This window comes from Rhyacophila brunnea, unplaced genomic scaffold, assembly GCF_057557595.1.
Source record: "Rhyacophila brunnea isolate RB1 unplaced genomic scaffold, BYU_Rbru_1.0 scaffold_12, whole genome shotgun sequence".
In the NCBI taxonomy this organism is placed as follows: Eukaryota; Metazoa; Arthropoda; class Insecta; order Trichoptera; family Rhyacophilidae; genus Rhyacophila; species Rhyacophila brunnea.
The window spans coordinates 44,436,429-44,451,448 of NW_028232774.1; the positions used below are offsets into that span (position 1 = coordinate 44,436,429).

The 15,020-nt window shown below is 31.6% G+C and overlaps 1 protein-coding gene across 6 annotated transcripts in view; it reads left to right on the forward strand.

Moving 5' to 3' along the window:
* Window positions 1–13,321, forward strand: part of LOC147078201 (uncharacterized) — a 73,766-nt gene extending 60,445 nt beyond the window's left edge. For all 6 annotated transcript variants that reach the window (XM_085940034.1, XM_085940031.1, XM_085940032.1 and 3 more), the window contains 2 exons: window positions 7,435–7,551; window positions 8,957–13,321. In XM_085940034.1, coding sequence (XP_085796160.1) covers window positions 7,435–7,551; window positions 8,957–9,253 — 414 coding nt within the window. In that variant the 3' untranslated portion in view covers window positions 9,254–13,321. The remainder of the gene's footprint in view (window positions 1–7,434; window positions 7,552–8,956) is intronic.
* The last annotated feature ends 1,699 nt before the right edge of the window (window positions 13,322–15,020 follow it).

The window sequence follows — 15,020 nt, forward strand, 5'->3', positions numbered from 1 at the left end:
AACTTGCAAATGATTGAAGGATTATTGTAATTCAATTAAAAATTATTTTATTTTATCACTGCTAGAATTAACAATAACAATTCATATCCCATAACAATTTTGTTATCTGGGGAAGTTAGTTGAGCTCTTTTTTCTCCGTGTTTCCGTTAGGACGCTGCAATCCGGTTTGGTTGAAGAAAGCGCAGACCAAGTTGAGATTCCGCTGAGTTTTTTGTAGCAGGTAGCCAAGCTTCGTTGAATGTCGCATTTTCATCGTCACTCTTAGATCTTCTGATCTTATGATCTTAGAATAAAAATGTAAAACATTAATAAACACACAGTAAATACCGTCATCACATCATAGATGATGGCATTTTATTTACGCATTGTCAGTGTCGACTAAATATGATGAAACATTGTGGCTTTTATATTTAGTTCTCTAGTTATCGGAATCAAAGTTTTACGGAAAATAGGCGAATAAATCGATACCTACTCAATATTTGTAGCCCAATTTAGTGAAGTTAATAATATAAAATTAGTCCCTGAAAATAAATCTGTCGACATTGATTTTAGTAGTGGGGGATTTTTTCAGGAACCGATCCTGGACATTCCTTACATGTTGTAGATAATCTATTTATATAATTTTAAAGCCTTGTTATCCTTTATATTGATTTTAAACATTTGACGACTGCAAAAAGTATTTTTATTACATAAAATAGTGTTCTTTTAAACCTCTCGCTCTAATGTTTTAGAATATAGTCATATTTCAGTACATGAATGTGCAGCGGTGTTAAGATTTTTTACATTTATTAATTTTTAAACGCATTTATAAAACCATTAGTATAATTTATGATGAGATTATTTTTGTAAAATATTTACGGTAAAAAATTATATTGATAATCTCTGTGATCCCAAATTTGACAAGAGTTAGGTGTTTTATTATTCAAAAAATGGGCAGGATTAACACATTTGAAGATAATTCTAAAGATACTAATTATAAGCTATGTTTTTGACCATTCAAGTGTAATATGACTATATTCTAAAACATTAGAGCGAGAGGTTTAAAAGAACACTATTTTATGTAATAAAAATACTTTTTGCAGTCATCAAATGTTTAAAATAAATATAAAGGATAACAAGGCTTCAAAATTATATAAATAGATTATCTACAACGTTTAAGAAATGTCCAGGATCATGGTTTGAAAATGCAATAAAAGCTCTATTTTGACCTACGCTGGGCACGTCCGCCCTTAATTGAAAATTTGTTTCTATTTTATTTAATCTTTCGCTGCTATTATTGAGCACTAGATAGATATAAAATATGAATAATTGTGACACTTTTCACGTGTGTTTTTATTGCCAATCTTCACTATTCATTCAATACAAATGATTCATTCTCTTTCAACTATTTCTTTTATCGGCATGTTCAATACTTCCGTTCAGGTACTCAAGCACTGTAGTGAATGAACTGTTTTATGTTTTGTTGTGCAGATAGTTAACTTATTTTTCATAATATATATGCTGAATTTGTGTAGGTACTTGATTCTATTTTGTATCAATTTTTAATTTTATGATAATTTATATTTTTTATAATGTTAAATTTATATGGATTTATTATATTTCACCTGACTAATATTTTATCACTATTGTTATGTGTGCTCTGTTTTTCCTTTTTTATTTAATATAATATATTCTTTCTTCAGTGTATGCGCAGTTTGTAAATAAATAAATAATAAATATTGCAAATATTTTTTTTGGTTTTGTTCAGAATTAAAAGGTTCGCCACTCTTACACTCATCATCATCAGGGGCGTTACAACCCAGTGTGGGTCCTGACCTCCTCCAACAGCTCCCTCCACCTGTCCCTATCCAGTGTGGCCGCTTTCCAATTCGGTACCCCCAGAATACGGCAGTCACTGGCAGCTCCATCCAACCAGCGAATCTTTGGCCTGCCTCTTCTTCTACACCTTATTGGATTGCTGGCCATCACTCTCTTTGCCGGTTCATAGTCATTCGTACCATGCACATGACCTAGCCATCGCAGTCTCCCAATCTTAATTGATTGAACTGCGCTGCAATCTTCGTACAGCCCGTAGAGCTCAGCATTATATCTTCTCCTCCAATTGGTGCCGTCCCTGATCGGTCCATATATACGGAAGAGAATTTTTCTTTCAAAGATGTTCAGAGCTCGTTCATTTCGCAGAGTTAATGTCCAGGTTTCCGATGCGTGGGTGAGCACTGGCTATACAAGTGTCTTGTAAAGAGTGCTTTTAGTTCGGCGAGATAGTATGCGGGACTTAAAATGTCTTAACAAGCCAAAGTAGCATTTATTCTTTATATATTATATTTTAGACACTCTTACACTATAGTATAGTGACTATACAGTATTAATTGTTATATGTAGTACAATAACCAATCTGTCTTATCATTACCTACTAATCCATCGGTTTTTTATTTTACATTTTTTTAAATTTAATAATATACCTACCCAACATAATATTTTTCTTTTACGACTTGACAAATTTAATTGAATTCAGCAGGTATCTAAATAAATGTATTCCATCTCGATGCTGCATAATAATACGTATTGTTTATAATCGTACCTCATTCAAATGTCACTAGCTATTTAATAAATTGACGTACATCTGCATATGTAAGATATTTCCATCCAATCTCGAGCGAGATGCTTTGCCATATGTGGTTTTCATATTCCAGGCTCCGGCAGTCAACCGCTGAAGCCAATAATAATTATGCTCCTTCGACGTATTTGTGTGTTCATTAAGTTCTACATATATGGCAATTTATTTTCAAAATCTCATGCCAGTTGCTTGCGTGTTTCATATTTAGATGTTTACAAAGGTAATTTGTTGTCACTGTAATCTAATTACCTACCATTGAACAGAATAGGCGCTAATAGATAATTGCATAAATTTAGAAGAAAAATTCCCGTGTCACGTAAATTACAATAAACACAATTAATTAAATTAATATTACTATTTACTTAAGAGCGTAGTCGCCAATCGGAGCGAGGTGTCCGCACGTCGATTTGTTTTGTCATGGCGTCGGATGAAAATATTCTTAAATCGTGTAAAGATGACTAAAAAACTTTACGTATGTACTCAAAAAAGAAAACATGTCAATGAATATACTATTATTATTAGTAATATAACAATAACATTAAATGGACGCATGTTGGATTTTTATTACAAATTATATTTCGTTCGGCACGCGTCATTTACACAATCCGCGCATCGCCTAGCCACGATCTTTTAAGACCATGCCTCAACTGAAGTATAGCCTTAAGTAAAAAAGTAAACCAATTGAATCGAATCGAATCGAAACCGATTCCAAACAAATTTAAATTATACCACAACCAAAAACCAAAGAAAACACCAGTAAAACTCCCACAATGGTAAAACAATTAAATTTTATAAATATTGGGGCAGCTTTCTCCTACTTAAATAGACATTCGTCAACTGACTAGGTGTCCTGATCTTTATTAAAAAATCTAAACTAGTCACTCACTATCGAGTACATTAGTCCGCTGCACATCAGCATCGGAGGATTCCCTCGGTGAATCGCCTCATCCAGCGCTTCCTGCCATACGAGACTTCCAGCGCGTATATCGTTTGGTATCACATCGTTGTCATATAGTGGCGCTGAGCTAAGAATCGTATTGATAGTTGACAACATTCCCACATGGCTGATGGTCGTGATCATTGTGCAATACAGTCATCTTTCCGTTTACAAAAAAAATCGAATCCGTATTTGAAAATTTAAGAATAAAACAGACATGTCGGTGACTGTTTGACTCTGTTCTGTAAGAAAGTGATAAAGTGGAGATTCTTGGGTTTCATGAGTATGAATATCAATCATTTTATGTTACAAATGGTCGATAATGTTCATTACAATAATGTTATATTTTTTTATTGACATAAACTTTCTTTCGAAGCACAGATCTATCATTCTCTGTATTATATCAGTGCTTACTACATACATTTTCATAATAAAAAGACATGCGATGTCTCTTGATTTTTGTTTTTAAAGAAATACATAGCATTTAAGACTAATCGATATACCTACAGACAGTGACGTCCCGTGAGAGTAGGCAGATTGAGCGTCGCTTGGGGGCGGCAGTTCCCCGAAGGGCGGCAAAGCGAGGACAAACATTTAATATAATATATAGAAATAGCTAGGTATCTTAACTTAGTAATAACGAAAATATTTTTCGATTCTCTCAGGTTGGAAACAAAATGTAATAATAACATAAAACTGTATTGGTTTATCGTGTTCGCTATGTCTAGTTTACTTCCGTCGTCCTTCAACATCCTTGGTAACCAGAAACGACACGTGCAGATTTACGCATAATTACAGTCTGATCAGTGACGTCCCGTGGGGGTAGGCATATTGAGCGTCGCTTGGGGGCGGTAGTTACTCGAAGGGCGGCAAATCGAGGAGAATCATTTGGTATATATAGAAATAGCCACCTAAATTGAGTACATAATGACGAAAATAACTCTCCTTTAAAAAGTTCAACAGGACTGTAATTTTTTGTCAGGTTCGCCATGTCTAGTTTACTTCCGATGCCTTTCGACGTCCTTGGTGACCAGAAACTACACGAACACGGATGATAAAAAATATTGTATACAAAAATGGGGGCCACTGCCTACACACATTTTTAGAAGTTTATAAAGACTTTGGTATATTTATATGACGTAGGTATGGTAATTGAGTACCTACTGACCCGTACAAATTATTAATGGATATTAAATACATAATAATATAATATAATAAAAACGTCATATTATATTATTTAAAATTATATAATATAAGAAGTAGTCATAAAAACTTTGTATAATTATGTTTAAGAGTTCACATTTTACCTTAAGTAGTATGTTATGAAAACATTATATTGCAGACCTATATTAAATTTAATATTTCCACGTATAAATTTAACAATAATATACTAGGATACAAGAGTGGTTATATTTATATGATGCGTGTCGGAAGATTGATGCCAGAACTTCTTCAACAAAAGAAAACATTCAAAAGAATAATATTAAATTTAAAATTTGCCGGCGATTCATTCACATTTTTTTTATAAGATAAGATCGCTTTTCATTTGTTTGATAAATTAATGTTCTTTTGGCTCGTTGTAAGATTTATTTTATTATTTGACGTCATAATTAAGTTTACATTTTTTAGAGAGATAGGTATATTATTTTTAAAGCTTAGATATAAAATACTATCTGTGATAGAAATAGAAAAAGATAACACTACCTATCAGTGGCGAAGGGTGGAGGTAAGCTGTTAAGATCAGCCATAAATAGTGCACACTAAGCTTTGTCAGTCATACGTAAGTATTTGTTTTCATTGAAACAAGATTACAATTTACAGACGGTGTTGGTTAGTTTTTTTATAATTCAATTAAACCCTGCAAAACCAAGCCGTAATAAATAATAGTCAAAAAATACTCGTCTATCTATGAAATATCTAAAATTATGCAATTAAATCGTACATAACTTTGGATATTTTATAGATAGAATAATATTTTTTATTTATTATAGGTAGGCTTAGGCAGGGCTTAATGAATTAAAAAAATGAACAATACAGATTCTTAATCCAACGAAAACAAATACGTACGAATGAAAAAGTGTGCACAATTTTGTCGTATCACCCAAAATATACCAAAAACAATACGCGTTGGTTTAAACAGGGCTTAATTGATTTTTAAAAACTAACTAATACCATCAGCTGTAATATATTGTAGTCCTGCTTGAATAAAAACGAATACGTATGACTAACAAAGTTTAATGTGCACTATTTATGGCGGATCTTAATAGCCTACCTCCACCTTTCGCTACTGCTACATATAGCTAGTATTTAATTATTCGAAACGAGTATTCGTCAATAATGGAAATATTTTTTCTTTTTGGAAATTTAAAAAAAAATGTAAGTAAGTAATAATTTTTCAATTTATATTTTATATAAATAATGGAGAATTCTTACAAGAGTACTTACATATATCCATAGTCGAAGAGATTTACAATTACCTACCTACGTAAAATTATTGACAACACAATTTATGTGTGATTAATGTAAACAATACAGAAAATGTGATTCATGTGTAAAAAAATCGAGAAAAAAGAAGGATGTAATAATTATTTTAATAATAAATAGGTAAGAAGAAAATGTAACGATTGATACGTCGATGTTTTCCTGCATTTTCTTGAGAGCTGGTATACTACGGATAATGTTTTCTGGATACATACATCGTACGGCCCCTATCAGTACATTTTCTGTGTGTTTCTCGGGGTTCAAACTTGGGCCATTGGTTTTCACTAACTGACATTGCATTGGTCATTAAAAATTATGTGTTTGTTGAACGCAGATGACTTGAAATCCTCCTGAGAAGTTATCACCTTGGATGATTGTCGTCAGGTTGGACACTGGACTTCAATATTGATAAGCTAAATGTTTTCTTTTATCGTTTGCTAGAGCCTCACGGGCCTAATTCTTCTAATCTTCTATCTATGTCTTTCTAATATTCGATACATGCCAATCTTCTCCCCGGAATATCATCTGTAAAGTATCTTGACATTACGTTTGACAGTAATCTGACGTTTAGTGACCATATGGTTACCATTTATTTGTAAAAAGGCACTATAAATGTTGGCATTCGTTTTGCGTACTTCCCGGTACTTTTCAGATGTTACAGTACTTACCTATTCAAAATTCTTTTTAATTACATAATTCGAACCAGGCTTCAGAGCGGGTGTATTGTTTGGGCATCGCATCAGTTGAAGTAGGTACGGTTTTATGATGGAGAGGATTCAGAATACATTCTTGAGACTCCTTTACTGTATGGATACTATCCATGGCTTTATCCAACTGACTTTTTCTTAGGTATGTTCATATACTGTAGTCAAGCCAGAAGAAATCTATATTATTTGGCTACATAATTTTCTGAATTAAACGCGGTGTAAATGCGAAATCTGCCATTCTCGGTAGGTAGTGTTGACCTGCGTGTCTCTGATAACTATCTTAGCAATTGGGAAAAACCACAGAACAGATAATACTATTTATTATTTTTGAGTTACCTGGGAAAAGCAGTTGTTTGTTCTCCCAGTAGACCTACGCTGCTATTGGTAATGCCGATTGGACGGACAATAACACTGTTGAACCAAATCGCTTCGGATATTAATATATTGCACCTACGTGAGGATGAGTTCAGGTGGACTTTGTTTTATAAATTATTTATTATTATAATAGGGTCTACTTAGCTCATTCGGCGTAAAAAATGTAGGTACTTATTAATTAGGTTAGTCAGCTTTTTTGGGTTTTAATTAACATTACAATAATCAAGAAGGTGTAATATAACAAAATAATCTTATTATTTTCCTCTAACTCTGGAATGTTACAGACTAGTGAAATGTAAATATTTGTCTGTTTCTAGATGGATACCGTTTACCCCGAACGAACCTCTCTACTTTACCGACGCCCTGTTCGGAAGAAGCTTCGTGGAAACGCCGCTAGATATCGCACTCAACCAGTCACATTCGCAGAAATACAAGTAACAAAATATTTTACATCTATAATTTTAGGCAAACCATTAATAATTCTTTTGAAATAATAATATTTCTCTCTCTTGCATCATGTGAAAAAAGCAGGCGCGGTCTTAGGGAGATTAGACAAACAAAAAAATAAAATGATCGGTTAGATTTGCTAAGGGGGATGCTTCTACCTACCAGAGGCACCTAGCGGAAAAATACGAAGTACGAATTATCAAAAAAATGTCTCTAATTGTAAGCTTCGTATTTTTACGCTAGGTGCCTCTGCTGGTATACGGATCCTCCTTCACAAAGAAATGACACAATAGTGAAAATGCATCCACATATCGTCGCTTAAGAAACAACACCCCTTTTGTTTCCCCTGAAAATTTTAATTAATTGACTTCCGCGGTGTTGTTTCTTAAGCGACGATATTGTGTTTTTTTTGGACACATCAAAAAATTACTTATTTTTCTTTATGATGACAACATCTTAATGTTTTCAAACATCATAAAATAATTCTCATGCGGTTGAAAATGTGCCCAAAGTGTTGTATTTTTTGAGTGAGATTTAGCAATTATTCACGCTGAAAATTTATTTTCAACTTGTTTTTTAACTGCAAATATTACCTAATGTGTAGTGTAGGTATGTACTAACAGTACTCAGTAATTCGTCACCCCAAAAACCAGACAAGTGTCCAATTAGTGAAAGCGGGATTATAGTACAAAATATGGTCAAAATTAAAATGGGCATTTCGTAAAGATAATTTTTATTGAGAAATTTGTACTAGCAACTTACGATTTTATTTATAATCAAAATCAAGTATGTATTAAATTACACATTTATAAACTAAGTTTATTAGTAAATTACATACATATTAAACAGTAAATCGCCTAACACAACCAGTTGTTCAGTGTTGTTTATTTTATTCCTGAATATTGTTAGAAGATTATGTTCATCTCGTAATTTATGCAACATGATGATTGTGCTGATGGTTGCATTATTTTCCTCTGCCCATTTAATGGTAACATCAATCCCAGTTAACGCATATTCTGATTTGACTGTATGGGCTGCAGTCGGTTGACAATTATTATTGTCCTCAGAAATTTCAGCTTTTTCCACGATAAAATTATCGCTTGTCCTGGTAGGTTATTGCATGCCCCAGCTATGTTAAATACGATGGCGGACAGCTGACATAGGCACGCGACGGACTACTGAATTTGACATACGAATACCAGCGAATTATAGAGCTTGATTTTGTACTTTCAACTAGTAAAAATAATGGCGGATTATAGTAGTTGTTGGATAATCGAGCTGTCATCAGCTGATTACTGACATAGTACTGTGTATGAAATCAAAAAAATATTTTATTCCGGACTATTCGATCGTCAATTTCTTTATATATATCCTTCCGACGATCTGTTTCAGGAAGTCGACGAGGAAAACTTAGAAGAATCGTCAGAATCTCCTAAAACGGTGCCGAGAAAGTCCACAACCTCCGTCGTAGACCTCAACAGAAAGTTTGACGAATTCAGAAAGCTCAGAGACAAGCGCTACAGCAAATCGGAGAATGACTCGCCCAGCCCCGAAGATAGTCCCGTTATAAGCCCGATCAAAGATCCCACAGCGGGGATCTGCCACCCGTTAGACATGGCGGGAAGTTCGAATAAAATTCCAGGCGGTGTTGCCACCCCGGGAAAAATTATTCAACGGCCGTCTATTTAGCACTATTTTTACACTATTTTTTAAATGTTGATTTAATATTACAATATATTGCCGGTCGAGGTTGCATTAAATGTGTGTGAAAACATGTATGAAATAAAAGTGTATTTTACGAGAGGTCGAGAGCAAGAAAATAAATAATATATTATATTTATATATTTTAGCGTTAATAAGTTCTAGTGGCTGAAATAATATTGTATGAGATATTAGTTGTATTATTGTTGATGTGAAGGAAGGTGTTTACGTTTATAATAATAATATGTTGAGTGGAGCTATTCTAAGTACCTACGTACTATATTGAACTGATGAACTATTGAATATAAAAATATTTGGAATTAAGAAAATAAACAAATTATGTACCGCAATGAAGGATCTTACCTGTATTATGTGTTTGTTAATTAATTATCTTTCACACCTTGACTAAAATCTAAAGACTACTGTATCACCTGGATGCATGCTGCATGCGATCACCGCAACGCCTTTGAATTAGTTACTAGTGACATCTAGTGACAGAATTGCGAGACATCCAATTAAATACAATATAATTATAACACAATTTGATGTATAAAATATGGATTATAATATGTACTCAACTTTTTATTAGACTAGCGTCAGAAAAAATGGTTTATTAATTATTTTGAAAGATTTTATAATTTTGAATAATTATAATATAGGAACTCAATGTAAACTAAAACATAATATTTAAAAATGTAGATATAAAAATATAGAGGCTCAGTTTGGTATAAATATATGTCATTTAAACACATAATAATTATTATTTTCTACAAAAATCAATGTCTCCTAAATTTACAAAATAGTTAAAATGTTTCCAATACTATTGAGAGAACTTCATTATCGCTTCATTGATAAAAAATAAGTAATAATATCCAAATTTAAACAAAATTAATACAATTTTTTCAATTATTGTGAGTCATCTTTTAAATAAAATTACTTAAACAAATTATTATTTTCTACTTATGTAATAATTAATTTAAAAATCCAAGGTGGCAATTTTTAAGTAATTTCTACTTTTGCATGCTTCTTAATTCCACCATTAGATGTACCTAGTAGTTAGTCCCTTATTGAAAACATTCAATGAAATGTGGATCTATGTTTTTGCCTCTTTCAATGGTTTCTCTATTCCTACTCGATCCAGTAATGCATATTGTAATAAATAGGTATATAATAGCAGTGGCATTACATACGATGATATATGTACACATAGATACCTAATGTCTTTCTTTTATCACAGAATTTATCCTCAGGTATTTTTAACAATATCTTTCATATTATTTAGCACACATCATAAATAGTTTTCGTGTACTAATGGCGTAGAGCAGTGTTTCCCGATCATTGATCCGCGGACCGGTAAAGATCCGCAGAAATTTTATACCGATCCGCAAACAGTTGGTGACTATTTTAAAATGTCTGTCTCAAAAATTCCAAGCATTACCTATCTAATATTTCTCTACTGGTTTCCACACATATTTTTACACTGAGCAATAAGATGGATGCATTTAAGAAAAATTGGCCCATTGAGGTAGTCGCGTACAAGAAAAAGATATAGAAATTTTCTAATTTTGGAATAACTTTGAATTTCTGCTGACCGATCTCAGTTGACACTGGAAAGTAATTATAAATATAATGTCATTATTTGGGAGTGTCAGTTTAAAACAGGGGTAGTCAACCTAGTCCCTACCGCCCACTAGTGGGCACTCCAGCTTTCATGGTGGGCGGTAGGGGTTTTAAAAACATTTTCATCATGTTTTCATAAAATTCTTCATGCTTCTATGTATGCAAGTATAAATAAAACAATAGATTTAACTACAGTACCTACCTAAGTTGTTTTATAAAGATTTATTCTGCCAAACTTAGCGAAAGTCTGACATAAAGTATTTGGTAAGTAATTATTATAATATGCTTTAACTTGCTGTAACTCTGTTTATCAATTTTATAAAATAAAGTTACTTCCATACTTTATAAATCACCATTACTGTGGAACCGGTGGGCAGTTAGAAAATTATACTACTAACGGAGATACAAAAGTGGGTGGTAGGTATAAAAAGGTTGACTAACCCTGGCTTAAAACCTAAAATATTAAATTTATTTGCTGATCGGTTTCCGATTCTTTCAATTATAACAACAGAATAATTGTCATGTTATATTTTTTTGTATTCGCAATCAGAATATTATGTTTAATATAGCTATCAGCTATAATATGAGATAAACTAAATAGGTACTATATAAATAACATTTTTTATCTCTGCATGAGCAGTCTGCGTAGTATTTCTCCTATTTTTACCGGTCTTCAGGTGCACAAAGGTTGGGGAGTCTGCAGTGACGTCCCTAGACAAAATGCCGCCACATTTTTTTATACGGTACTTTTCATATCCTTTCATGACTCGAATATCTAAGAAGTGTGTAGAATGGATACATTACTAACAAGATATAGGTATACTACTAAATCTAATATAAATGCCATCCCTGCTTCAATAGACAATATTGCGAGTCTACGGTTTCAGAATGGTACATTTAAAAATACACCTCAACACTTCCATAACTCGCAGTGACTGTGAAGAACGTGACATCCAAGGACAACGGAAATAAACTAGACATCGCGAACCTGACAAAAAAATTAAGTCCAGTTGAAGATTTTATAGCACTTACCTAATTAATATATTTTGTTTCCAACTAGTGAGCTGATTTTTTTAATGGAAAGATATTTCCGATATTACTAAGTTTAGGTAGCTTCATATTTATATACCTAATGATTCTCCTCTATTTGCCGGCCTTTGAATAACTGCCGCCCCAAAGCGACACTCAATCTGCCTACCCCCACGGGACGTCACTGGGAGTCTGTAGAGATCATTCAATTATTTTTTCTGAAATTTTACTGATTTATGATAATATTATCTAAGTAATATCAAATAATTTTGACAGATTTTTTTTATTAAAAAGATATTTTTGAAATAAAAATATTTATAACCTACCCACTGAAAATATAAGTCAGCTAAAAGTCAATTGAATAGAGGTGCATATTATTTGGACCTGCTCAATTTTTCGTATAGAAAAATAATTTATTGTAGGTGCTCTACTCATGTTAGCAGGTAGCCTAGAGGCAAAATAATATGTTCTGTTAATCATTTAGAAAGGAAAACCATATTGATATCTTTGGATATTGTAGAAATTATTTTTACACATTCAAATAGGTACTTAAATAAATAATGTTTTGTAAACCGACTTCTAGTTGGAATCAGCAGAAAAATGATTAAATTTATTTTATGTTATAAAAGTTCTTGTTATGTTGTAGGCCTTTAAGTATTTACATAAAATATTTAAGTGAGCACCCCCTGTTCTTTTCCTGTGAAATATGTACATCAAAGTTTCTTTTGACAAAATGTGACTATTCTAAATGAGCAACTGAAATTACATAACAATAGCAATGTAATTTATCAGTTTTAATTATTGCAAAATATTACTCACATAATAATAATTATTGATACATTAACATTAATTTGTCAACTTTTAAATCTACCTAAAAATGAATGCATATTTTAAATATTATTGAAAATACTTAAGATTTAAAAAAAAATATCCCAATTGACTGCTGACTAGATAATTACTTTTTAATTACCACATTTAAATAGCATGCTAATTATATCGAATGGCCACATAATCGTTGCGCGCTGAGCGTCCAATGTATTAATATTCAAAGCTTCAACAAACCAATTTTCAATCTTCAATTTATTAAATTCAAATTCTATAAGCATGTTGAATATTGATAGCCATTTTCTATAATTTCCTTCCATAGTAGAAAAAAGCTTTTTTTTTTGTTCAAAACCGTATTTTAATGTTGAGAATTGACCGACTTACTTTTTTGTCTACGACAGTTTGTAGACGCCTGCCTCCGGGTACGTATTAATGTTTTGGTCATGAAGTGAAGAGATGATAATAAATTGGTTAATAATGTTAAATAATATGTTTATGATTCTTGTAATTATTATTATTTTTACATTGTATAAAACTGATTGATAAGAAAATATGTGTGAAATAAAACAAAAAATCACAACAGATTATCCATTTATTCATATCATGTATTCCATTTATATCCTGATCATAATAAAAATTACAAATCCTTTATATGACATTACAATACTATTAATAATTTATGTAAGTAGGTACATTTATATAATTGTTACAGGTAGTTACAGTAGAGAGCTTATTTTATTAAAAAGATACTAATCAGCTAAATTTCTATTTATCACACGTTTAATAGTTAACCTAATTTTGACTATTTACAAGGGGTTTTCTTATTAAATACGTTATTATTAATATTTAAAGAACATTTTATGTGGCAGTTGTATACATAATATTATTATTATGTATATTATGTTTAAAATAACTACTTAGAATTAATATAAATTACTTATACATATTTTAATTATCACATTCAATTGTAAATAATTTAAATACTATTATGACAGTTAATTACTCCCATGTATGCCACTTTTTATTACACATCCAATATAAATAACGGGAATGAATATTGTAGGTTTAATGTTACTAACTCAAAAGAATAATCTTAATTACCTACATTTATGTTTTGTACACACAATACTATGTACTGTGGGCTAAAAGTTCTTAGTTTTTATCTTGTATGTATACCTAACAATTCAAGGAATATAAAAATACTTAAATCAATTCTATAAAATCAGCACATTTTGAAAACAGAGAAAAGATGTATCGTTACTAAAATGTTTATTGAATCATGCAATTTTCACTGAGAGAAAAAAAACTATGAAGAATCACAGGTGGACAGATTTGGTTCAATCTGCGATCTAATTAACATAAGCTAATATTTTATTTAAAATAATGGGCGATTGTAATAATAGTAATAAATAAAAAGACATCTAGTTTTTCGTTTTTACAATCATTGCACATATTTTGTTTTGTGTCTGGTACCTATATATCTTTCTGGCTCTGCTAGGCTACGCCGGTAGCTGTGAGCGAGCACGGTGTCGAATTCTAGCAACCGCATTTTTATTTATTTTGTAAAATACAACAAGCACAACATATGTCATCGCCGTCTGAAAACCTATCGAGGTAGGTTCCACCGATAAACGTTTAGATTGCAGCTATGGAGGGGTGTCGTCAAAAAGTTCTGGGTTCGAGACCTGCCTGTATTATATTATGTATGCTTATTTGTTAACTCAGTTTACGTTATTTCATTGGATATGCATAAATAATAGTGGAGATAATAAAATATTCTATAGTTCGGAATGGTTTCCAATTTTGACCGTAGGAGTAGAGCACCCGGCGAGTGATTATAAATCAGTTATCAAAATATTATTAACTCGTTACACCATAATTAATTTTGAAATTACCTTTGATCTGTATCGGTTTTTATTTTCTTCCTCATGATGCCAAGGTGCGAAGTTATTATAATGTAATGTAAGATAATCGAAACATTAAATATATTATTGTCCTAATATTTACGTATATCTTCCTTAAAAATAACAATTTGATTTTGCAATGCTTCTTTTATACTAAACTTATTAAAATTTATTTTTGTGAACACTTAAAACATAATTAACAATATATATTAAATGTAACCTCACAACATAACTTCAAACCTAATAGTACAAAAAAGTGAAATTAGACGGACATAAATACGTATTTATAATAAAAGAGAAATAATTATTTTATATAATACAATATTCAAAATATTCACTATATTATATACTTTGGATTTATGGTGAATTTATAAATG